Source organism: Lithobates pipiens, unplaced genomic scaffold, assembly GCF_037356315.1.
Source record: "Lithobates pipiens isolate NorthernLeopardFrog02 unplaced genomic scaffold, aLitPip1_a1.2 Scaffold_19, whole genome shotgun sequence".
Lineage (NCBI taxonomy): Eukaryota > Metazoa > Chordata > Amphibia > Anura > Ranidae > Lithobates > Lithobates pipiens.
Genome location: NW_027507764.1, coordinates 595,111,370 through 595,137,773, shown reverse-complemented (window position 1 = coordinate 595,137,773; position 26,404 = coordinate 595,111,370). Strand labels below are relative to the sequence as shown.

At 47.5% G+C, this 26,404-nt stretch overlaps 1 protein-coding gene across 2 annotated transcripts; it reads right to left on the bottom strand.

Moving 5' to 3' along the window:
• Positions 1-1,000: 1,000 nt before the first annotated feature.
• LRRC61 (leucine rich repeat containing 61) lies at positions 1,001-14,560 on the bottom strand. Of its 2 annotated transcripts, none has more exons than XM_077493623.1 (2): positions 14,367-14,560; positions 1,001-6,028 (listed from the first exon to the last, which is right to left on the bottom strand). In XM_077493623.1, exon 2 carries the CDS (start codon positions 5,382-5,384, stop codon positions 4,599-4,601), a length of 786 nt encoding a protein of 261 aa, XP_077349749.1. In that variant the 5' UTR covers positions 5,385-6,028; positions 14,367-14,560; the 3' UTR covers positions 1,001-4,598. The 2 variants fall into 2 exon arrangements, with proteins under 2 accessions (XP_077349749.1, XP_077349750.1); XM_077493624.1 differs by lacking the exon at positions 14,367-14,560 and adding an exon at positions 13,783-13,838.
• Positions 14,561-26,404: the final 11,844 nt, after the last annotated feature.

The following is a 26,404-nucleotide window of genomic DNA, read 5'->3' as shown; positions in this document are numbered from 1 at the left end:
CGAACCAAACAGATCCATATTCAGAGTAAAGAACATTGAAGAAGTGGAAGGCCCGACACGGACAACACTCAGCTATGTGTCTCGGCGGGGCCCACGGGGCCCCTATATGGTGGGGCCCATGGGCTTGATCCCAGTCAAGCCCAATGGTAAGTCATGCCCTGCTGGTGGGGATCATCATTCACTTTTATGAATAATTCTGGAAGAACGTTGACCCTACAGTCTACAGATTACATTTTGTGGGTTGTGTTTGAAGACATCTAAACCTGGATGAAACGTCTTTGCTGGTGGACACCGTTGGCTGGTTGTTGCAGTCGGAGTTCCTGAAATGGTACAACTCCATTAAAAGTATAACCTCGATAGAGCTCAGGTTACACACATGAAGTTCCGGACATATGAGGGGTCTAGAAAGGACAGGAGCTCGGAGGAGGTCCATCCAGTAAGACAACGGCATGGAGGACATCAAAATCGGGGAGGTGCAGTCCAGAGGACATAAGAGCTGAACATGACAGGAAATTGAAGGTGAGAAGTTCCAAGAGGAAACATTGAGGAGAAAAGAGGTCTCTCTGGTAGAGTTCATATGAGGGAGAACTGGAGGGGTCACCAACCATCACCACGAGGGACAACGGAAGCATCTAGTAAGCACTGGATCTGGGATGTAATAAGTGGGTACCTGAAGGATCCTTCCACTCTGTTAGTAGAGGGGGAGGGTTCCCATTTCCTCGGGACTTGGGTATATAGTATGTGCAAGTCACAGCAGCTGTGAGGTGAGGATGTATTCAAGAAAAAGGATTGCCGTTCCTGTACACAAGAAATCCTCAAAGAACAATGACGTTGGATCTGCGTTTGCGGGAAAAGCAATCCTAATTTGTTTCAGACTTCATCAGTGAACTGAAATGAGATGTAAATCAGTCACATGACGGATGTCTGTCCGCACCCAACCTCGGGGCTTTCCCAATGTCCTCCTCATTATGTCTGTATAGAGCAAGTCATGGAACACAAATTACACTTCACCCCAGAAGAAGGTTTTATTCTAGTCATATATCGAACCAAACAGATCCATATTCAGAGTAAAGAACATTGAAGAAGTGGAAGGCCCGACACGGACAATTCATACATTTTTTTACCTATAAGGCAGCACAAAGCACTGGAGACAGTTTCAAGTCCTTAAGTTGCATTGAAACTCCAGTTCTGGGCATACCCTACCTTCCCGTCCCTATCCAAGTTCATCCCTTAATAAACCAAAAACAAAACCCCTGCGACTGTTTTTTGACTACAGAATGAAACATAGAAAATTCCTGTTGCCTGGCTGTGTATGTGAGGGGAACCCAAAAATCCAACGTATCTTAAAAGGGGGCAGGAGACACGTACTATGGGTTACTGTACTTTACTTTTCACATAGTTATAACATTTTGTGCTCATAAAAAAAAAAAAAATAACCTTCACACTGAAAGGTCAGCATTGATCCAGATTTAATGAGAAAAGCCAATAGTGATCCCCACCAGACATTGCTCCTTTCTACGCATTTCACTTCTATGACTGAGCCCATAGCTTGGGTTAAAACGCATCGGAAGGCTGGTGGGCAGGGTAGGACTTAGGGTGGTGAGGGCCCCTGGGGTTGAGTCACTTTCGGGCCCTACCTTCTATACATTACCATATTTATTGGCGTATGACACGCACCCCAAGCTTAGGAGGGAATTTTAAGGAAAAAATAAATAAATTTAAATGCCCGTCAATGCAGCCTTGTCATTGCAGTCTTGAAGTTTAAAAATGGTGCCGCCGAGATACAAAGTCCTGTGCATCTCAGAGGCGATTGGGTCCTCTTAGTGGCTCTAGGGTCCTCTCGGAGGCTCTTGGTGGCTCTTGGTGGCTCTCGGGTCCTCTCGCAGCTCTCAGGTCCTCTCTGAGGCTCTTGGTGGCTCTCGGGTCCTCTCTGAGGCTCTTGGTGGCTCTCAGGTCCGCTCTGAGGCTCTTGGCGGCTCTCGGGTCCTCTCTGAGGCTCTCGGCGGCTCTTGGGTCCTCCGGGAGGCTCTTGGCGGCTCTCGGGTCCTCTTGGTGGCTCTCTGGTCCTCTCTGAGGCTCTTGGTGGCTCTCAGGTCCTCTCTGAGGCTCTTGGCGGCTCTCAGGTCCTCTCTGAGGCTCTTGGCGGCTCTCGGGTCCTCTCGGTGGCTCTCTGGTCCTCTCTGAGGCTCTTGGTGACTCTCAGGTCCTCTCTGAGGCTCTTGGTGACTCTCGGGTCCTCTTGGCGGCTCTCGGATCCTCTCTGAGGCTCTTGGTGGCTCTCGGGTCCTCTCGGCGGCTCTCGGGTGCTCTCTGAGGCTCTCGGTGGCTCTCAGGTCCTCTTGGTATCTCTCGAGTACTCTAAGTCTCCCGCAAGCCTGAGCGGAGCTGAGTGTAGCCGAATGTACTTTGCTCGGCTCACAGTTACACCCAGTCCCCGTGTTATGTCCATCATAGGGCAGGACTGGGCCGTGACTGTGAGCAGAGCCGAGTACACTCAGCTATGTGTCTCTGCGGGGCCCACGGGGCCCCTATATGGTGGGGCCCATGGGCTTGATCCCAGTCAAGCCCAATGGTAAGTCCTGCCCTGCTGGTGGGGATCATCATTCACTTTTATGAATAATTCTGGAAGAACGTTGACCCTACAGTCTACAGATTACATTTTGTGGGTTGTGTTTGAAGACATCTAAACCTGGATGAAACCTCTTTGCTGGTGGACACCGTTGGCTGGTTGTTGCAGTCGGAGTTCCTGAAATGGTACAACTCCATTAAAGTATAACCTCGATAGAGCTCAGGTTACACACATGAAGTGCCGGACATATGAGGGGTCTAGAAAGGACAGGAGCTCGGAGGAGGTCCATCCAGCAAGATAACGGCAACAAGGACATCAAAATCGGGGAGGTGCAGTCCAGAGGACATAAGAGCTGAACATGACAGGAAATTGAAGGTGAGAAGTTCCAAGAGGAAACATTGAGGAGAAAAGAGGTCTCTCTGGTAGAGTTCATATGAGGGAGAACTGGAGGGGTCACCAACCATCACCACGAGGGACAACGGAAGCATCTAGTAAGCACTGGATCTGGGATGTAATAGAATAGAAAAGAAAATAACCATATTCCGAAATTGTAATTTAGAATAGAACTCATTTGAACAGAAAATAATGGAATAGAAAAGAATAGAATAGAAAATAGACTAGAATAGAATAAACAAATAAATAAAAGAGTATAATTTAAAAAAAACAATAATATAGAATAGAAAGAATATAACTATTTCCCCAAATTCAAATAGAATCAATTAGAATTTGAATAGAATAGATTAGAATAGGAAGATGGTTATATTCATTCTTCTCTATTCTGTTTTTTTTTTCTATACCATTGTGTTATTTTCTATTTTATTCTACTCTATTCTTTTCTATTCTATTCAAACTCGAATTGATTCTATTTGAATTTTGGAAAATGGTTCTATTATTTCTCATTCTATTCTATTGTTTTTTTTTTTTTAATTCGATTCTTTTCTATTCTATTTGAATTTCAGAAGCTGATTATAATCTTTCTATTTTATTCTATTCCATTCTATTCTGTTCTTTTATTTTCTATTCTATTTTGTTCTGTTTTACTCGATTATAGTCTTTTATTTTCTGTTCTATTCTATTCTTTTCTATTCTATTTTCTTTTTTTTGTAAATTGGAAAACTATTCAAATTCGAAAAGCTTTTTGAATTTGAAAATTATTTTAAAAATTGATTGGAAAACTTTTTCTATTCTATTTTCTTTTTTTTGTAAATTGGAAAACTATTCAAATTCGAAAAGCTTTTTCAATTTGAAAATTATTTTAAAAATTGATTGGAAAACTTTTTCTATTCCATTTTCTTTTTTTTTGTAAATTGGAAAACTATTCAAATTCGAAAAGCTTTTTGAATTTGAAAATTATTTAAAAATTGATTGGAAAACTTTTTTCTATTCTATTTTCTTTTTTTTTTTGTAAATTGGAAAACTATTCAAATTCGAAAAGCTTTTTGAATTTGAAAATTATTTTAAAAATTGATCGGAAAACTTTTTCTATTCTATTTTCTTTTCTTTGTAAATTGGAAAACTATTCAAATTCGAAAAGCTTATTGAATTTGAAAATTATTTTGAAATTGATTGGAAAACTTTTTCTATTCTATTTTCTTTTCTTTGTAAATTGGAAAACTATTCAAATTCGAAAAGCTTTTTGAATTTGAAAATTATTTTAAAATTGATTGGAAAACTTTTTCTATTTTATTTTCTTTTTTTTTGTAAATTGAAAAACTATTCAAATTAGAAAAGCTTTTTGAATTTGAAAATTATTTTGAAATTGATTGGAAAAGTTTTTTCTATTCTATTTTCTTTTTTTTTTTGTAAATTGGAAAACTATTCAAATTCGAAAAGCTTTTTGAATTTGAAAATTATTTTAAAATTGGTTGGAAAACTTTTTGAATCTATCTGAATTAGAATTTGAAAAATTCGAATCGATTTGAAAATCAAATAAACAAAGCGAATTTCCGAAAAGGAATGAAACGCTATTTATGCAAATCACGAATCGCAACAAAACAATTTTTTTTTTCGTTCTGCGCACGCCTAGCAATCAGAAGACATAAGAATTGGTGTCGCTTCTGACGCTGAGCGCTCGTTCCGCCTGCGCGATGGCGTCATCGGCCCTCTTGCTCAGTTCTTTACACTCCTGCAGAATGTCATTGAACTGCTTGTAGGTCTCTTCGATGATGGTGCTCTGGAAAGGCTTCAGGTCCCAGTAGCCGTCCTCCACCCATGGCTTGACAGAGCCCGGCATCTCCGCCAACCCATTGCTGGTGGTGAACCTCTTCAAGGAGTTGTCAATGTCCCGGCACAGATGGTAAAGGTCGCTACCGCTGCCAGTGACCCTCTCACCGTCGATCACTCTAACACTGGGTATGGTGTCCAGCACAGCATGTCTATAGGAGCCGTTGGCACAAAAAGGGTTACTCAGGTTGTAGACGGGATCCCTCAAGCGGATGCTTTCCAGCTTACGAAGGCCTTTCAAGCACTGCAAACTGTCGACGGTGCACAGCGCGTTCCCCGCCACGTTGAGGGTTTGTAGGTTGTCGCAGGAGGCCAGGGGCTCCAGAGAGGAAACCCGGTTACATGACAAGTTAAGGGCCACCAACATCTTCAGGGAGGACAGTGGAGCCAGGTGGGTGACGTGGTTGTTGGAGAGATCTAACCGCTCCAGGTTTAGGCACTCTCCGATACAACCCAGCTCATGGATCCCCAGAGAGCGCAGCTTCAGGAAAAGGATGGACTCCAGGTCAAACTCGCCAGTCCGGGATTTCAGCATCTCTGGAGTGATGCGGGAATTGTCCGGGTTCTCCTCTTTGGTAATCCTACTATCCATGGTCTGGAGGTTTCCCCAAAAGTCACCTACTCTGGACTGGTTTAGGACAGGATTGAGATTTTCAGAGTCAGTCAGTACATGTGGAGAAGATTGGTGTCATTAGAGCAGTGACAACCAACAAATGATCAACAGAAGTCACTTATACAAGCTGGAGACAATCCTCCCACAACTACAACTTACAATGTCAATGGCTTTGGCTGAGGGAACAATTCAGCAAGTTCTCCGACGTCTGGCTGAGGGAACAATTCAGCAAGTTCTCCGACGTCTGGCTGAGGGAACAATTCAGCAAGTTCTCCGACGTCTGGCTGGCTGAAGGAACAATTCAGAAAGTTCTCCGACGTCTGGCTGGCTGAAGGAACAATTCAGAAAGTTCTCCGACGTCTGGCTGAGGGAACAATTCAGAAAGTTCTCCGACGTCTGGCTGAGGGAACAATTCAGAAAGTTCTCCGACGTCTGGCTGAGGGAACAATTCAGCAAGTTCTCAGATGTTTGGCTGAGAGAACAATTCAGCAAGTTCTCCGACGTCTGATTTTATGGTCTTTCTTTGCCACATCCAACCATTGAGGAGTTTCCTTGGTCTCCTTTTTCTCAGGCTTACAACTGAGCTTGGACTGTTTTATGTTCTTGGATGGTGTCAGGACATCCTGAAACAAGAAAATGAGACCGTTGTTAAGCTAGGGCCACATAATATGAGGTTCCTGTGTATTTTAGAAAATGCCCACATTCATGTTTTTCTGTTTTGGAGAGAGTGTGAAAGAAATAGAACCAGAAATGAACAAATCCTCCAAAATGTAATTCACTACAACATATGTGGTAAACACATGGCCTGTGGGCCGAATGCGGCCCCCGCAAGGCTATTTGATGTGGCCCTCGCACTTCTCCTTGCAGCTGTGGCGCCCCCTTCCTCTCCATCCCCATCATGTCTCAGACATTGGCAGCAGAGAGGAGGACAGAACTCCTCCTCCAGATCTTGCACTTCTCCTTGCAGCTGTGGTGCCCCCTTCCTCTCCACCCCCATCATGTCTCAGACGTTGGCAGCAGAGAGGAGAACAGAACTCCTCCGCCAGATCCTGCACCTCTCTCATATAGCCGCAGCACCCCCTTGTCTCCACCTCCCCTGGTCTCAGCATTCAGCAGGCTCTGGCAGCCGATTCCAGCCCTCCTCTGATCCTCCTCCAGACCCTGCACTTTCTGCTTCCCAGGTTTGCCCCTAGCTGCTTATCAGCAGCATTTTCTTATAAATACACAAGTCCTTTAAATTACAGTGCGTGACTGTGGGGAGGGGACATTAGAGTGTAAGCTCCTCTGTACAGAGACTGATGTGACTGTGGGGGGATGGGACATTAGAGTGTAAGCTCCTCTGTACAGAGACTGATGTGACTGTGGGGGGAGGGGACATTAGAGTGTAAGCTCCTCTGTACAGAGACTGATGTGACTGTGGGGGGGAGGGGACATTAGAGTGTAAGCTCCTCTGTACAGAGACTGATGTGACTGTGGGGGGGAGGGGACATTAGAGTGTAAGCTCCTCTGTACAGAGACTGATGTGACTGTGGGGGGAGGGGACATTAGAGTGTAAGCTCCTCTGTACAGAGACTGATGTGACTGTGGGGGGGAGGGGACATTAGAGTGTAAGCTCCTCTGTACAGAGACTGATGTGACTGGGGGGGAGTGGGAGACATTAGAGTGTAAGCTCCTCTGTACAGAGACTGATGTGACTGTGGGGGGAGGGGACATTAGAGTGTAAGCTCCTCTGTACAGAGACTGATGTGACTGTGGGGAAGGGGACATTAGAGTGTAAGCTCCTCTGTACAGAGACTGAAGTGACTGTGGGGGGAGGGGACATTAGAGTGTAAGCTCCTCTGGTATAGAGACTGATGTGACTGTGGGGGAGGGGACATTAGAGTGTAAGCTCCTCTGTACAGAGACTGATGTGACTGTGGGGGGAGGGGACATTAGAGTGTAAGCTCCTCTGTACAGAGGCTGATGTGACTGTGGGGGGGGGTACATTAGAGTGTAAGCTCCTCTGTACAGAGACTGATGTGACTGTGGGGGAGGGGACATTAGAGTGTAAGCTCCTCTGTACAGAGACTGAAGTGACTGTGGGGGGAGGGGACATTAGAGTGTAAGCTCCTCTGGTATAGAGACTGATGTGACTGTGGGGGAGGGGACATTAGAGTGTAAGCTCCTCTGTACAGAGACTGATGTGACTGTGGGGGGAGGGGACATTAGAGTGTAAGCTCCTCTGTACAGAGGCTGATGTGACTGTGGGGGGGGGACATTAGAGTGTAAGCTCCTCTGGTATAGAGACTGATGTCACTGTGGGGGAGGGTACATTAGAGTGTAAGCTCCTCTGTACAGAGACTGATGTGACTGTGGGGAGGGGACATTAGAGTGTAAGCTCCTCTGTACAGAGACTGATGTGACTGTGGGGAGGGGACATTAGAGTGTAAGCTCCTCTGTACAGAGACTGATGTGACTGTGGGGGGGGAGGGGACATTAGAGTGTAAGCTCCTCACACAAACAAACATACAGCTCATTAATAAAAACATATTTGCATAAAAATAAACAACAACAAAACAAAAACAAGCGTGCTTACATCAGCAAGTAAAGAAAACTGTTTCCTGACAATGTAGCATAGAAAGAAACATTTTAATGACAACAAAAAAGAGATACAAACCTCGAACCTCAACACAATCCAGGCTGAGAAAGAAACATTTTGAGATTTATTCACCATCAGAATGCGATTCCAAACCCCCCCGCGTCCCCCCATTAACCCCTCCCCCCACATCATTCACCCCGACTTCCACATCATTCACCCCGACTTCCACATCATTCCCCTTGCATTCTGCACCAGCCACTCTCATTCCCTTCCCACCTCCACCATCGTCCAATCCATCCCTCACTCCGCCCATCGGTGCCGCCGACCTCCACGCCGAGGAGGAGGGGTTGGCACCACCATACATGCTGGTCCAGCACCCTCCACTGCCTTCACTACACTAGGAGGAACAATAGGTGGTGGACACAGGAATTGACAACCACACTTTCTGACACTGACTGGGGAACCACAGACTGGGGGGACACTGACACCACAGAGGGCCTCACAGACACAGATTCTGATGGGACAGAGACACTAGGATTCCCTGGTACAACCTCCGCCAACCCAGACTCTTCTCTTTCCAGGCGGAAAAATTCCTCCACCAGCTCTGGATTATTGTGCAAAGCCTCAGGGCACCCGCTATAAGGGTGACCAACCTTATCACACAGGTTACATTTAATGATGTCACAGTCCCTCGCCAGATGCCCTAGTTCCTGATACAAAGAGCACTTCTGTTCTGGACAGTTAGAGGAGAGATGTCCCTTGACTCCACATTTACGGCACAGCTTAGGCTCACCAGGGTAAAAGAGGGTAATCCTATCTCTACCAATAAAGGCAGAGGAGGGCAAATGCTGGACCACATTCCCACACACACTCAACCTCAATGACACCGACCCCCCACCCGTCCAGATTCCTCTATCATCCACAATCTTTTGTTTAGGGGACACAACGTTTCACCAAACCTCCTCAACCAGACCCATGAATCCTCTGGGGGTATGGACTCATTCCTTGTCAGGATAGCCACATTCTTAATCAATTTCTGTTGTGAGACAACTTTGGGGATAAGCCCCTTCCAGTCCAGCTGGCCCCCATATACATGTTCAAACCGTTCCCAAAACAGATCCAGCGATTCTGGACTCGCAAATGACAAATCGTATTCAAAGGAACCAGCCGGACTGATAAGCACATAAATATCCTCTGCCTTAAATCCCATGGCTGGGATCTTATCCACAACCTCCCTCCTGATAGGTGGAATACCTCCTCCTTCCCACCTGAGCTGTACCACATTCCTGCTTTTAATGGAAGGTGAAAGTCGCACAACTGGCTCCCTTCCACCACCAATAGAATGACTTTGTCCCGACACAGCCTTCGCATAACTCCTAACTGGGACAGATGACACATTGACTGGCTACATAGGAACCTCTGAAATCTGGTTTGGTAAATTACCCACCACTTGATCCTCCCTCCTGCCCTCCAGCACAACAATTCCACTCACCATAGTCCCAGAAGTACCACAGATACCAGCAGTCCTGTGATCAAGTAAAGTCTTCTGTTTAGAAAAAACACCAGCTGTTTCAGCGTTCATACGGCCCTCCTGCTCTGCAATTTCAATGTTCATGTTCATGCTCAAGGGAGATTCCATTTCTGTAATGGCCTGCAGTAACCTGCCATTTTACTCAACCTCCTCCTGAGATGACCCAGGCCACTGGGGAGGGAGGGGGGCAGATACTGACTCAGACATGACAGATCCCGAGACAGGGGTAGTACTGGGGCCACCATGTAAAGCCACTTCCTTACCCCCCATCCATACTGTTGCCGTTGTTCTGGCACCCCCCCTCTGGCTAGTACTTGCACAGGCACTCTCCATCATCTGTTGGAATCTCCCCTCATTCTCACACTTTTCTCTGAACACACCACCGCTCTCCTTCAGAGAGGCGACCAACTTCTCCTGCTTTTTCAATGCCTCTTCCAGAGACTTCAGCTTGGAGATTTCCATCTTACTGTTTCCAGACTTACTCTGCAGGGATTTCTTTTTCCTGAGATCTTTCACGACAGCAAGTTTCTGTTCCTCCTTAGTAGGGATGAGCTTCGAGTTCGAGTCGAACTCATGTTCGACTCGAACATTGCCTGTTCGCCTGTTCAGTGAACAGTGAACAATTTGGGCTGTTCGCGGCAAATTCGAAAAGCCGGAACACCCTATACAAGTCTATAGGAGAAGTGCTAATCTTAAAGGCTAATATGCAGGTTACTGTCCTAAAAAGTGTTTGGGGACCCGGGTCCTGCCCCAGGGGACATGGATCAATGCAGTTTTTCAGGAGCAGTGATTTTAATAATGATTAAAGTGAAACAATAAAAGTGTAAATTTCATATCTGGGGGGTGTCTATAGTATGCCTGTGAAGGGGCGCATGCTTCTGGTGCTTAGAACTGTCCCTGCACAAAGTGTCATTTTGCAAGGAAAAAAAGTCTTTTAAAATCACTTTGAATTGTCGGCTCCCATAACACAGAGAACACTCAATGAGTGTTCTCTGTATTACGGAGCCGACAATTCATTCATTGATTAAAAAAAAAAAAAAAAAAGCGTGGGGTTCCCCTAATTTCAATTACCAGGCCCTTCAGGTCTGGTATGGATATTAAGGGGAACCCCATGTCAAATTAAAAAAAAAATTGACGTGGGAGTCCCCCTAAATATCCATACCAGACCTGATATTAAGGGAAACCCCGTGTCAAATTAAATTTTTTTTTTTACGTGAGAGCCCCCCTAAAAATCCATACCAGACCCTTTATCCGAGCACGCAACCTGGCAGGCCGCAGGAAAAGAGGGGGGACGAGAGAGCGCCCCCCCCCTCCTGAACCGTACCAGGCCACATGCCCTCAACAATGGGAGGATGCTTTGGGGGTCTGTGACCCCTCAAAGCACCATATCCCCATGTTGATGGGGACAAGGGCCTCATCCCCACAACCCTGGCCGGTGGTTGTGGGGGTCTGCGGGCGGGGGGCTTATCAGAATCTGGAGGCCCCCTTTAACAAGGGGACCCCCAAATCCTGACCCCCGTCCGTTAGAAATGGTAAGGGGGTACAAAATTACCCCTACCATTTCACAAAGAAAGTGTAAAAATGGTTAAATAAGACAAACACACTTTTGAAAAATTCCTTTATTAAAAATAAAAAAAGATTCCAGCGGTGGTAATCCACTCTTGCTATCCAGCGACGGATGATCATCTCTCCGGGGTCCAGCGATGGCTGATCTGATCCAGCAACGGGTGATTTTCATTTTTTTTTATCAATGAATGAATTGTCGGCTCCGTAATACAGAGAACATTCATTGAGGAGCCAACAATTCAAAGTGATTTTAAAAGACTTTTTTTCCTTGTGAAATAACATTTTGTGCAGGGACAGTTCTAAGCACGGGAAACATGCGCCCCTTCACAGGCATACTATAGACACCCCCCAGGTACGAAATTTAAAGGAATATTACACTTTTATTGTTTCACTTTAATCATTATTAAAATCACTGCTCCTGAAAAAACGGACGTTTTTAAAACTTTTTTTTTTTTTGCATTGATCCATGTCCCCTGGGGCAGGACCCAGGTCCCCAAACACTTTTTAGGACAGTAACTTGCATATTACCCTTTAAAATGAGCACTTTAGATTTTGAACGTTCGAGTCCCATAGACTTTAATAGGGTTCTAAAGTTCACACGAAGTTTGGGTCTGTTTGCAGGTTCTGGTGCGAACCGAACAGGGGGGTGTTCAGCTCATCCTTACTCCTTAGCAATGCGGAAAAGTCTGTTCCCCACTCTATCCTGGAAGACTGGTAAGGACTCTTCTTGCCTAGGGACAGGCCCAGGATCTTGAGCACATTGAGTAGGCAACCTTCGTCTTCCCCAATATGGTTCATGCTTGCCTGGGAAAAGCCTGCATGAGAGGCCCCAGGCTTTGCTGCTTCTCTCAGCTGAGATCACAAGAGAGTAGGGTTGCCACCTGTCCAGGATTCACCCGGACAGTTCGGGTTTTGAATAATCTGTCCGGGTTTCAGTCCATCTGAAACCCGGACACATTATTCAGACCAGGCTGTGGCTCCCCAAGTAACCCAGATAGTCATACACAAATCTGTTGCCGCTGCGGGCAGCTGTTTGAGGTCAGGTTCGGCATCACTGAAGGGTGGGTTGATGATGTCAGCAAGAGCAATTTGGCCGCACCCACTGATGCGCTCTGTGCGCTACATTTCTACTCTCCTTGGGGCACCCAAATATATCCCAGGCCTTTATAATCCTATAGTGTTTACTGAAAAAAAGAAACAAAATATTGCGCTGTGCCGCAAAAGTGTTCGGGTTTGGCTTGAAGAAAAGGTGGCAACCCTACAAGGGAGTGAGCTAACAGCACCCTGCAGAACAACACCACCTAGTGGAGAAGCTCCTCTGGTGCAGAGACTGGTGTGACTGTGGGGGAGGGGAAATTAGAGAAGTGGCGGCCCGTGCATTAAGGGCTAATAGGCACCGCCCCCTCTCTCCTGCCCCCCTTTTACCAATAGATAGCATGAATCTATCTATGGCCACCGCTGCCACCCCCTAATTAGGCGCCCGGCACCTGAATTGTGGGGCGGGGGTGGTTTTGAAGCACCTGGTTAGAGCCATAGGCTCTAATAGGTGTCAAAAAACGTGACCTGCGAGCGCCATGCTGAGCGTTCACACGAATGAATATTCGCTTTTCTAACACTAAAGCGCCTCTCCACCAATCAGGTGTTTGGGTCTGTTAGCCGTCACCTGTTACACTGAAATGACAGGTGCCACTATTGGATGCCTATCAGGAGGAGAGGACGGGAGATGAGGATGGCAGGAGACCCATGGAGGACTCCGCTCGTCCCTATAACCCGCAGCTTCACCAAGACAGGGTAAATGCCAGGCAGACGGCGAGCGGGCGGATGTCAAACTGAGGGCATTCAAGGGCACACTGGCAGTGTTTGATGGGCACACTTGCAGCATTTGATGGGCACACTGGCAGCATTTGATGGGCACACTGGCAGCATTTGATGGGCACAGTGGCTGCAATTGATGGCACAGTGACAGCATTTGAGGGCTCAGTGGCAGTGTTTGATGGCACAGTGGCTGCAATTGAGGGCACAGATGTAGTCTTTGAGGGCACAGATGTAGTGTTTGAGGGCACAGTAGCTGCAATTGATGGCACACACTGCCACTGTGCCCATTAAATGCTGCTACTGTGCCAGTGTTTGAAGGCACAGTGGCAGCATTTGATGGCACAGTAGCTGCAGTTAAGGGCACAGTGGCAGCATTTAATGGGCACAGTGGCAGTGTTTGATGGGCACAGTGGCTGCAATTGATAGCACAGTGGCAGCATTTAACGGGCACAGTGGCAGCGTTTGACAGAGTGGCTGCAATTGATGGGCACACTGGCAGCGTTTGATGGCGCAGTGGCTACAACTGATGGCCCCAGTGGCAGCATTTAATGGGCACAGTGGCAGTGTTTGATGGGCACAGTGGCTGCAATTGATAGCACAGTGGCAGCATTTAATGGGCACAGTGGCAGCGTTTGACACAGTGGCTGCAATTGATGGGCACAGTGGCTGCAATTGGTGATTGGGGAGGGGACATTAGAGTGTAAGCTCCTCTGGCACTGATGTATACGGCTGTAACACACATCATTAGGTTTCAATGTTATTATGTAAATAAATAGAATGATAAACAAACAAAAATAAATAATAAATGTAAACAAACAATAGAATGATGATGTGTGTGGGGGGGGGGGGGGTGAATATCATTGGACAGATGATAGATTGTCACTCACTGCGGTGTCACTGTCTGGGCCCAGGATGCTGCGTCTGTGTGTTTTCACAGAGCCCCTCCCCCATTATCTCATCCCCCTCCCCCCATTCTCTGATCCCCCTCCTATCTCTGTATTCCTACGATATATAAGCAGACGCCCCCCCTATAGTACATCATCCCTCCCCCACCCCCATCCTGTACACCTGACTCAGGTAACCTATAGACATTCATGTGCTGATGAACTACAACTCTCAGCATGACCCCTCAGTGTATCCTGGTGTGTATTCCTTTGTATATATAGATGTCTGCTCTTCTATAGGTCAGTACAGAGTGTGATGATCATTATAGTCCTCAGGCATCCAAATTCCCCCCCCCCCCCCTGTCTGGAAACGCAAACGCCGTTACCATGGGAACAGCAGGGGGGCTCCTGGGGACCCGAGGAGCAGATAGAGATACAATGTATGGTCTGATGATCAGTGATACATTGTATGGTCTGTAATGATAGATACATTGTATAATATTACATGGTGATATGAAATATCCTCTCCCAGGGGGGATGGGATCATCGCTCATGTTTCTGGTAGTGAGGGGGTTAATGTCGCTCACCTGTCCGACACAATGGGGTCACCACATCTCCATGACAGCAGATCTCCTTCCGATAACACCCTGAAGGGGGCGTGTCCACAGCTCTATACGCAACACTGTCACCATGGTGACCATCCCACAATGTGAACGGAGAGCTACCCCTCCCCCAACCCTGAACACTATTCTCGGTATCTGTTCTTATTCTGTATGCATGGACTCTGCAGAGCATCTCTCTCCGTACACAATACATGGTGACAATCAGATCCTTACACTGTGACAATGTCTCTGGTCTGTGATTGGACGAGGTGACAGAATTCTCTTCTTATAATCAGAATCAGAATGGGTTCCCACCATCCCTGTGCCGAGTTGCTGGGTCTGTACACCCACTGTGCCCATTATGAGGGGTTCCCACCATCCCTGTGCTGAGTTCCCGGGTCTGTACACCCGCTGTGCCCATTATGAGGGGTTCCCACCATCCCTGTGCTGAGTTCCCGGGTCTGTACACCCGCTGTGCCCATTATGAGGGGTTCCCACCATCCCTGTGCCGAGTTCTCGGGTCTGTACACCTGCTGTGCCCATTATGAGGGGTTCCCACCATCCCTGTGCTGAGTTCCCGGGTCTGTACACCCGCTGTGCCCATTATGAGGGGTTCCCACCATCCCTGTGCCGAGTTGCTGGGTCTGTACACCCACTGTGCCCATTATGAGGGGTTCCCACCATCCCTGTGCTGAGTTCCCGGGTCTGTACACCCGCTGTGCCCATTATGAGGGGTTCCCACCATCCCTGTGCTGAGTTCCCGGGTCTGTACACCCGCTGTGCCCATTATGAGGGGTTCCCACCATCCCTGTGCCGAGTTCTCGGGTCTGTACACCTGCTGTGCCCATTATGAGGGGTTCCCACCATCCCTGTGCTGAGTTCCCGGGTCTGTACACCCGCTGTGCCCATTATGAGGGGTTCCCACCATCCCTGTGCTGAGTTCCCGGGTCTGTACACCCGCTGTGCCCATTATGAGGGGTTCCCACCATCCCTGTGCTGAGTTCCCAGGTCTGTACACCCGCTGTGCCCATTATGAGGGATTCCCACCATCCCTGTGCTGAGTTCCCGGGTCTGTACACCCGCTGTGCCCATTATGAGGGGTTCCCACCATCCCTGTGCTGAGTTCCCGGGTCTGTACACCCGCTGTGCCCATTATGAGGGGTTCCCACCATCCCTGTGCTGAGTTCCCGGGTCTGTACACCCGCTGTGCCCATTATGAGGGGTTCCCACCATCCCTGTGCTGAGTTCTCGGGTCTGTACACCCGCTGTGCCCATTATGAGGGATTCCCACCATCCCTGTGCTGAGTTCCCGGGTCTGTACACCCGCTGTGCCCATTATGAGGGGTTAATTTTGTTTATTGAAAATCTTACAAACAACAACTTATATACAATAAAACCATAATAAATAAATAAAACATATTTACAAAATAATTGAATATAATTATAAAAAAACAGAAAGAACAAGAACAAAATAAATGGTGCAAAACAAATTGCGCATTACATAATCCTTATGGGAGAGCCAGACTAAGGAACATCACCGTCACCATGCATGGAGCCTTTTATCAAAATTATATTGGATCTGAAAATCTAAGGGAGTGAAAGAAGAATACAAAGAAAAGCCGCACACCCCGAGATCAACAGGCAGCCGCTACAGAGCCCTGATATTCCTCCACGCCTTTATCCAGCCCTCCTGCTGCCACCTGTCTTTCTCAAGACCCCGAATCTTCCCAACCTCACCCAGAATGTTCTGCACCACCACTTCCACAGGGAGGATTTTACCCCGTAAGGATACCTGACACCGTGCACTCCACGTGAAATAACGGACTACTAAACTAACTAAAAAAAGTGTTTCCAAATCATAATCCCGACGAGTCTGGAAAGCCCCATACACCCACTCTGCATAACTCATATGGGGGAGGAAGGGTATACTCAGAGCCCTCCCCACCCTCTTGTACACCTCTATATTAAAAGGGCACTGAAGTATAAAGTGATCCATGGACTCCACCACTCCACCACTCCTCCACACTCGGGCAGCCCCGATCACTCATGGAAAGAAACTTCAAGTTGCCCTTCACACATAGTTTTCCATGAAAGGCAAGCCAAGCCTGATCCCTAAACTTCATTGGGATTCTCTCCAAATTAATCAACCGCAAACCCACCCCCAAAACCAGGCTTGGGCAATCCCTCAAGGCCAGTGGCTCGCAAAAAGCAGAGCTCATGATCCGCTTCTCAAGAAGTTTCCTTGGAAGAGATCTGACGTCTCCTGCCGTTACTTGCCACTGCCGAAGTATTTTCAAACACGGGGCAACATAAGCCGGGAGCTTATCATGCTTGATGCTTATGAGGGGGTTCCCACCATCCCTGTGCCGAGTTCCCGGGTCTGTACGCCCGCTGTGCCCATTATGAGGGGTTCCCACCATCCCTGTGCTGAGTTTCAGCTATATATATATATATATATATATATATATATATATATATATATATATACACACACAGTATCTCACAAAAGTAAGTACACCTTTCACATTTGTGTAAATCTTTTCTTCTCTCTTTTCATGTGACAACACTGAAGAAATGACACTTGTCTACAATGTAAAGTAGTGAGTGTACAGCTTGTATAACAGTGTCAATTTCCTGTCCCCTCAAAATAACTCAACACACAGCCATTAATGTCTAAACCGCTGACAACAAAAGTCAGTACACCCCAAAGTGAAAATCTCCAAATTGGGCCCAATTAGCCATTTTTCCCTCCCCCGGTGTCATGTGACTCTAACATACGTTCGACTCGAACATCGGCTGTTCACAAGTTCGGCGAATACCGAACGTTATGGGCCGTTCGCGCCAAATTCGTGTGGCGCTCATGGCCCACAATGCACTGCGCCATCGCAGTGCATTGCTGGCTCATGATTGGCAAAGCATGCACTGTGACCCCGCATGCTTGGCCAATCACAGCACCGGCAGTGAGGAGAGCCATGATTGGCCACAGGCAGGATGCCTGTGGCCAATCATAGCTCAGGCTGTATAGTACACGCCCCACAGTATATAAGGCCGCCAGCGCGGCGGCCTTGTGTAGTGTGTTGGCGTCTGTAGGAGTTAGTGGGTGTTCTCTGTGTACCTTCAACACAGTATACACCTTTCGTTATCAGCCGATTTAGCGTTCTTGCTCTTCTGTAATTGAGCTTTCAGACATCTGCAACCTCCAACACATGGTCCAGCAGGCATGGACAGGGATGTTATCTGTCTTTCACGGCCCATTGGGACACTCTTCTGGCAGCTGGGAAGGATGCAGGACAAGATGCAGTAGTGTTGGAGGTTGTTCCGCCACCACGCCTCCAAAATGCTACTATTGGTTGTGACACACCTCTCTCCTCCACCCCCTCCTCTTCTTCTTCCTCCATGGCCTCTTCCAGTGCTCTGTCCCCAGAACCAGCGGTGCTCCGTAGGCGTTCAAGGGGCTACGCAATTACGCAGGCAAAACGATGTCATGCCGTGCTTGCGCTGGTTTGTTTGGGGGACAGGAGTCACACTGGGGCGGATGTTTTGTCAGCTCTGCAGGGGCAGGCCGAGAGGTGGTTGACGCCACGCCAGCTTAAGCCAGGATTGGTGGTTTGACACAATGGCACCAACCTCCTCTCCGCCCTCCGACAGGGACAACTGACCCATGTGCCCTGTGTGGCTCACGTCCTTAACCTGGTGGTGCAGTGGTTCTTGGGCAGGTACCCAGGCTTACAGGATGTCCTGAAGCAGGCCAGGAAAGTCTGTGTGCATTTCCGCCGATCATTTAATGCCTGTGCTCGGCTGGCTGAGCTCCAAAAGGAGTTGAACCTGCCTAGGAACCGCCTTATATGTGACATGCCCACCAGATGGAACTCAACGTTGGCCATGCTGCAGCGTCTTCACATGCAGCCGAGGGCCATCAATGAGTACCTGTGCGACTACGGCACCAGGACAGGGTCAGGGGAGCTCAGTTTTTTCTCACCATGCCAGTGGGGCATGATCAGGGATGCATGCACTGTCCTGTCACCGTTTGAGGAGGCCACAAGGATGGTGAGCAGTGACAGTGCATGCATCAGTGACACTGTACCTCTTGTCCACCTGTTGGAGCATACGCTGCATGGAATAATGGACAGGACACTTGAGGCAGAACATAGGCAGGAAGAGGAGGACTTCCTTGCCTCTCAAGGCCCCCTTTATCCAGACAGTGTTCCTGCTGTCCCACCCATCACACAGGAAGAGGAGGAGGAGGAGGAGGAGGATGATTGTGTCAGCATGGTGGTGGAGGCTGGCACTCAGCATCAGCAGCAGCAGCAGCAGCAGCAGTCTTGTAGGGATGATTTACAGTCCCAAGAAACCCGTGGACTTGTACGTGGCTGGGAGGAGGTAGCTGCGGATCATGTTGTCCTTAGTGACCCAGAGGACTCCGGACCGAATGCCTCAGCTAACCTACGTTGCATGGCCTCCCTGATCCTGCAAAGCCTGCGGAAGGATCCTCCTATTCTTCGGATCATGGAGAGGGACCATTACTGGCTGGCCACTCTCCTTGATCCACGGTACAAGGGTAAGGTTGCCGACCTTATCTTGCTGTCGCAGAGGGAGCAGAGGATGAGACATCTCCGGGAGGCCTTGCAGAAAGGTCTGTGCAACGCGTTCCCAGAGACTGGGAGGTTACAAACTCCTGGTCCTGGACAACGTGTTGCTGAGGCATTGGTCAGAAGGAGCGGCGGAGAAGGTGACCGTCTGACCGATGCGTTCAGACAATTTTTTAGTCCGCAGCCCCAAGGTATGATCGGTTCCAGCAACCATCGCCAGCGTCTGATTTACATGGTGCAGGAATACCTAGGGGCAAGGTCAGACTTGGACACCTTTCCCACCGAAAATCCTCTGGCTTACTGGGTCTTGAGGATGGATCACTGGCCAGAGCTTGCACAGTATGCAATTGAGATACTGGCCTGTCCTGCATCCAGCATTCTTTCGGAACGCACCTTCAGTGCTGCTGGTGGCTTTGTTACCGATCACAGGGTGCGCCTGTCCACCGACCCGGTTGATCGACTGACCTTCATCAAGATGAATCAGTCTTGGATCACCCACAGCTACCAAGCACCTGAAGCTGATGTAACCGGATAACTTTTTTGGAAATATCACATCCCTTCAAGACTGCCTATGCTGATGCTGAGTGACTGTCCTGTTATGTTGATTGTCTATCCTCTTCCTCCTCCGCTGATATGTTGGAAGAACATTTTTGGTTCTGGGTGATGCCACCAGCCCAATTTTTCAGCCCCTGTTTAACAGGGGCGTTTAATTACAATTTTTGATGCAATGCTTTGCAGCAGGGCTAATTCCTGCACTACAACAAGAGTATATGGGAGAGGTTGCAGTGTCGTGGCACCAGCACCAGTGCCTAAGGCCCAATTTTTCAGCCCCTGTTTAACAGGGGCGTTTAATTAAAATTCTTGATATAATATTTCACAGGAGGGCCCCTTCCTGTGCCCACCCAGAGTAACTGTGAGGACTTATAGTGTTGTGGCACCAGCACCACAACCACCAAAGGTCAATTTTTCTACCACTGTTCAACAATGGCATGTAATTACAATTCTTGATATAATCGTTCATAGCAGGGCTCTCCAGCGCCCACCAAGAGTCACTTTGAGGGCTTACAATGTTGTGGCAACACCAACACCTTGTTCCGCCATTTCTGCAGAGCATATAGGGCAGGCCCCTACTTTCAAACATCCAATTTACAAACATCTCCTACTTGCAAACGCAAGGAGACAACAGCAAGTGAGATGAAAAAAGATGGACGACAAAACAAATTATACAGGGGTGATAACCCTTCCCTATGTTTTCCAAAAAGCTTAAAAATAGTTTTTTTGACTGGAGCTACACTTTAAAAATGTACCAGTTGAAAATTACAAACAGATTCAACTTAACACAACAAACCTACACAGTCCCTGTCTTGTTTGCACCGCCTGTATACTGCTGTTCTGAGTATATAGGGCCCAGGGGCCACACGCATTTCCTTTTTTTAATATGGGTACGGGGTTCCCCTTAATATGCGTACAAGACCTAAAGGGGCTGATAATGGGCAGGGAGGGCTACCCATGCCATTTTTCTCAATGATTTTCATCCATATTGCAGGAACCAGATATAACATTAAAACCGCAAGCAGTTTTAAATGACGTTATTTCCGTTAAATGTCATTTTGTGCAGGGACTGTTCCAAACACGGGAAACACGTGGCACTTCACAGGCATACTACAGACACCCCCCAGGCACCATATTTAAATGAATATTTCACTTTTTTTTTCACTTTAATCGTCATTAAAATCAGTGCTCCCGCCAAAACAGCCATTTTTAAAAACATTTTAGGCATTGACCCATGTCCCCTGGGGCAGGAGCCAGGTCCCCAAACCCTTTTTAGGACAGTATCTTGCATATTAGCCATTAAAATTAGCACTTTTAATTTTGAACGTTCAAGTCCCATAGACTTCAATGGGGTTCTAAAGTTTGTACGAATTTTGGGTCCGTTCGAAAGTTCTGGTGCGAACCGAACCGGGGGGGTGTTCGGCTCATCCCTACTGACAACCATTGTCGAGGAGATTTGTACTGACCACCAATGTAGGTTGACACTTTTACACTGACCACCAATGTTAGGGAGGATTTACACTGACCACCAATGTAATGGGGATTTACACTGACCACCAATGTAAGGAGGACCTTCACACTGGCCACTGGTGTGAATGAAAGGGTTGTACACCAAGTCCCAATACAATGAGAAGATTTACACTGACCACCAAATGTAACTGAGAGTATTAGATTACAAATTACATTTGTGTGTGTCAGAAATGCATGGAAAATCCCTTTCCTGACACCACAGACATGTAAAAGAAAAATTGTTGTGTTTCAAGACTTTATATGAGGCAGTGACCTATGTAGGTCCTATACCTTCATCCCTATTTATGGTGGAAGAAGGGGGGGGGGGGCGACAAAAAGTTGGGACTTTAAATGAAGCCCGTAGCTGCAAAGGAGTACAATGGTTGTGTAAAAACATATTTATTAATAAATGAAATCCATACAAAAAAGAAGAGACCAGCATGAAGGATTATAACGGGACCAGAAAGGAGATAGAATCTAGTATTTTACAATATATATTTACAAATTTGAAAATACATGATAAAAACATTAATATATGAACTTGGTTACAACAATAGTGGTTGAAGTGTCAAAAATCCAAGGTCGACGCGTTTCGCAAAGTTGCTTCCTCAGAACCAGAATTCTGACTATTAACCACGACACTTTCAAAAAGAAGAAAAAGTAAAAGCAGAACAGATATTAGAACCATCAACCCATCCAGGATTATCAGAACACGCATAGTAAACACCCAAACATACCAAAACAAAAAATACTGCAACAGCCCACCTGAAAAAATTGAGGACTTACTAAATTGTTGACACCAGGGGGGTGAAACCAAAGGCACAAGCGGTGTACCCCCGAAATACATATTAAATTGAGGAAAGTGCAGAAAAGTGGGGGAATGCTGGACCCGGATTCCTGGTTCCTGTAAATTGTACAAAGATAATAATAATTAAGTCTACCTATAAACCAGTCACCCAAAGAGCAACCACCCGAGTATCGGCTATATAAACGCACATATTGAAAATGAGATCATGGAGGATATTTTTATTACCTGTAATGCTCCGTACACACGATGGGACAAACCGCCGGACTATGGTGGGAGTCTGCCAGGACTTTTGAAATGAACGGACTTGCCCGCATACGGAGGAAAGTCCGTTCATTTTCAACGCGGCTCCAGGTAGCCGGGACTAGCGAAGGAAGTCAATGTCACTGCCTTCGGCGGCGATATTGACACGTCGCTGGCCCCGGCACCTTGTATGGATTTAAAGGGGAAGCCCTAAGCCGAAAAAACTGCGTGGGGTCCCCCCAAAATCCATATCAGACCCTTATCCGAGCACGCAGCCCGGCCGGTCAGGAAAGGGGGTGGGGACGAGCGAGTGCTCCCCCTCCTGTGCCGTACCAGGCCACATGCCCTCAACATGGGGGATGCTTTGGAGAAGGGGGGCCCTGCAGCCCCCCACCCCAAAGTACCTTGTCCCCATGTTGATGAGGACAAGGGCCTCTTCCCAAGAACCCTGGCCGTTGGTTGTCGGGGTCTGCAGGTGGGGGGCTTATCGGAAAATAATTTATTGCACAGCTTCGGGGGTCTTCTTCCCAGACTCCTCTGCTATCTTCTGCTAGCTCTTTTACTAGCGGAGGAGCTCGGCTTTCTTCTTCGTTGCCGCCGCCGCCCGAGGTTCTTCTTCCGACTTCGGGGGTCTTGTCCCCCTCTTGGGGTCTTCTTGCCCGGCCCTCCGCTTTCTTCTTCCAGCTCTTTTACTAGCGGTGGCCCGGTCTTCTGTCGCCGCCTTCTCTTCTTCTTTTCTTCCTCCTTGAGATGTTGACTCGACGCTCTCTCTGGCCGCAATGACAGGGATGCGTTGTATATGGACTCATATAGGGACAATGGGCGCCGGGTGATGTCACTTGATGACCCCACCCCCTTATGATGTCACAGTCCAGGAGGATGCACGGGAAGGGGGACATGGTACCCCAATACTCATTCACATAGGGTGGGGAGCTGGTATCTGGGGGCCCCCTTATTAAAGGGGGCTCCCGGATTCCAATAAGCCCCCCGCCGGCAGACCCCGACAGCCAATGACCAGGGTTGTCGGGCAGAGGCCCTTGTCCTCATCAACATGGGGACAAGGTGCTTTGGTGTGGGGGGGGCGCCGGGCCCCCCCTTCCCCAAAGCACCCCCCATGTTGAGGGCACACGGCCTGGTACGGCTCAGGAGGGGGGCTCTCTCATCCCCACCCCCTTTCCTGACTGGCCGGGCTGCGTGCTCGGATAAGGGTCTGATATGGACTTTGGGGGACCCCCACGCCGTTTTTTGGCATAGGGCTTCCCCTTTAAGTCCATACCAGGTGACTGGGCCAGCCAAAGGTTGCGACATTGACTTCCTTCGCTAGTCCCATCTACCTGGAGCCGTACAAAAGAAATCTATAAATAACAGGATAATAGACAAGAATTTTTTGCTCATAATAAATAACTTGTTGTAATTGATATACAAATATACACATACGGGGTAATACAATTCAGTGACAAGTTGGTTGATGGTATATATAGCCTCCAGACTAACTCCTCCACATAGACCGCAATGGAATAGAAGCCCATAATACATGACATGCGGATCCTGTAACCACATGAGATCCAATCAATATGGCTTAATGGATGTGTATAAATATAAAATTAGGGCATAGCTTATAGTTGGCTTGACGCGTTTCGTGCCGGGGTAGTTACCACTCTTCGGGAGCAAGCGTTTTTTACCTTAATGCAGAGGAGTTCCACCCAAAAATGGAACTTCCTCTTTTCAGAATCCCCCCCCCCCCCCCGGGTCACATTTGGCACCTGTCAGGGGGGAGGGGGGAGCAGATACCAGTCTAATCCAGATATTTTGCTCCCACTTCTGGGCATAGATAACCTAACCATCCCCAGGTATCTACTCCACTTCTGGCGCCTTCTCCACCCCCCCCCCCCCCCCCCGCTGTCTTCTGAGAGACACACAGGTCCCAGGAGACAGTAGGGACTGGTGGCATCGCACATGCGCAGTAGGGAACCAGGCAGTGAAGCCGCATTGATTTCCTTACTGAAGATGGCGGCGCCTCCACCTCAGAGCCGAGGAGCGGGTCGGCTTCAGGTGCCGACATCGCGGGCGCCCTGGACAGGTAAGTGTCCTTATTTTAAAAGTCAGCAGCTGCAGTATTTGTAGCTGCTGACTTAAAAAAAAAAAAAAAGAGGCGGAACTCCGCTTTAAGGTGAAAAATCTCCTGTCATGCAGCTGCCCCCCAGAGCCCCCCTTTTACTTACCTGACCCCGGTCTTTCCAGCGACGGGGAGGAGTGCACCAGCTCCAGCCGGTGTGCCGTGTCCTGATTGGATAAATAGATAGCAGCGCAGCCATTGGCTCCCGCTGCTGTCAATCACATCCAATGACAGCCAAAAAGTAGAATTTTGTTCTCCTCTGAGCAGATCACCTTCTTCCACATGTTTGCTGCCCCCTCCCCCACATGGCTTCTCACAAACTACAAACAGGACTTCTTATGACTTTCTTTCTCCAATGTCTTTCTTCTTGTCACTCTTCCATAAAGGGCAGATTTGTGGAGAGACGACTAATAGTTGTCCTGTGGACAGATTCTCCCCCCTGAGCTGTGGATCTCTGCAGCTCCTCCAGAGTTACCATGGACCTCTTGGCTCTTCTCTGATGAATGCTCTCCTTGCCCGGCCCGGTCAGTTTAGGTGGACAGCCGTGTTATGGTAGGTTTGCAGTTGTGCCCATACTCTTTCCATTTTCCGATGATGGATTGAACAGACCTCCGTAAGATTTTCAAAGCTTGGGAGATTTTATTATAACCTGACCCTGCTTTATACTTCTCCACAACTTTATCCCTGACCTATCCTACCCCTATCCTCTGAGGGCTTCACAGCTGTATTTATACTGAGATGAAATGACACACAGGGGGACTCTATTTACTAATTAGGTGACTTCTGAAGGCAATTGGTTCCTCTAGATCTTAGTTAGGGGTATCAGAGTAAAGGGGGCGCCATACAAATACCCCTCCCCCCACACTTTTCACATATTTATTTGTATCATTTATCATTTTCCTTCCACTTCACAATTATGTGACACTTTGTGTTGGTCCATCACATAAAATCCCAATAAAATACATTTATGTTTCTGGTTGTAACAAAATGTGGAAAATTGCCAGGGGTATGAATACTTTTTCAAGGCGCTGTGTGTCTTCATTTTAGGCTGCAAAGCAACAAAATGTAACAATTTTAAAGGGAGACGATTCTTTTTCTATAGTCTCTGTAAATCCGGGGAAGACAAATGGAAGATGATTGTTATTTCTGGTGCAGTGTGATGATATACGGGGGATTTCGGGAAATGCTTCCAAATAACTATGACTCCATTCCGGTGGATTACAACATCACGGGCACAAGACATTTCACAATGTATCTGCCTTGGGCTACAATTATTCTACAAATATGTAAACATCTCACCGTCCAACCGGATTACAATATTACCGGCAAAGGAAAGTTATAACATGTTTGCTTCAGATTAGAATGTCCTGATAAGACTTGGTCACCGTTACACCGACACATGGAGGCCGGGGGGGTCACTGGGGGATTATTTGCTGCTAATGTGCAATATTTGTGACATTACTTGTAGAGTTTTGACTTTTCTCAATGTGAGTGTAGACGTGGTGTATCTAGATAAAGGAAGGCCCGTAGACGTGGTGTATCTAGATAAAGGAAGGCCCATAGACGTGGTGTATCTAGATAAAAGAAAGGCCCGTAGACGTGGTGTATCTAGATAAAGGAAGGCCCGTAGACGTGGTGTATCTACAGTGGTGTGAAAAAGTGTTTGCCCCCTTCCTCATTTCCTGTTCCTTTGCATGTTTGTCACACTTAAGTGTTTCGAAACATCAAACCAATTTAAACAATAGTCAAGGACAACACAAGTAAACACAAAATGCAATTTGTAAATGAAGGTGTTTATTATTAAAGGTGAAAAAAAATCCAAACCATCATGGCCCTGTGTGAAAAAGTGATTGCCCCCTAAACCTAATAACTGGTTGGGCCACCCTTAGCAGCAACAACTGCAACCAAGCGTTTGCGATAACGTGCAATGAGGCTTTTGCAGCGTCCTGGAGGAATTTTGGCCCACTCATCTTTGCAGAATTGTCCTAATTCAGTTACATTAGAGGGTTTTCGAGCATGAACGGCCTTTTTAAGGTCATACCACAACATCTCAATAGGATTCAGGTCAGGACTTTGGCTAGGCCACTCCAAAGTCTTCATTTTGTTTTTCTTCAGCCATTCGGTGGTGGACTTGCTGGTGTGTTTAGGATCATTGTCCTGCTGCAGAACCCAAGTTCGTTTCAGCTTGAGTACACGAACAGATGGTCGG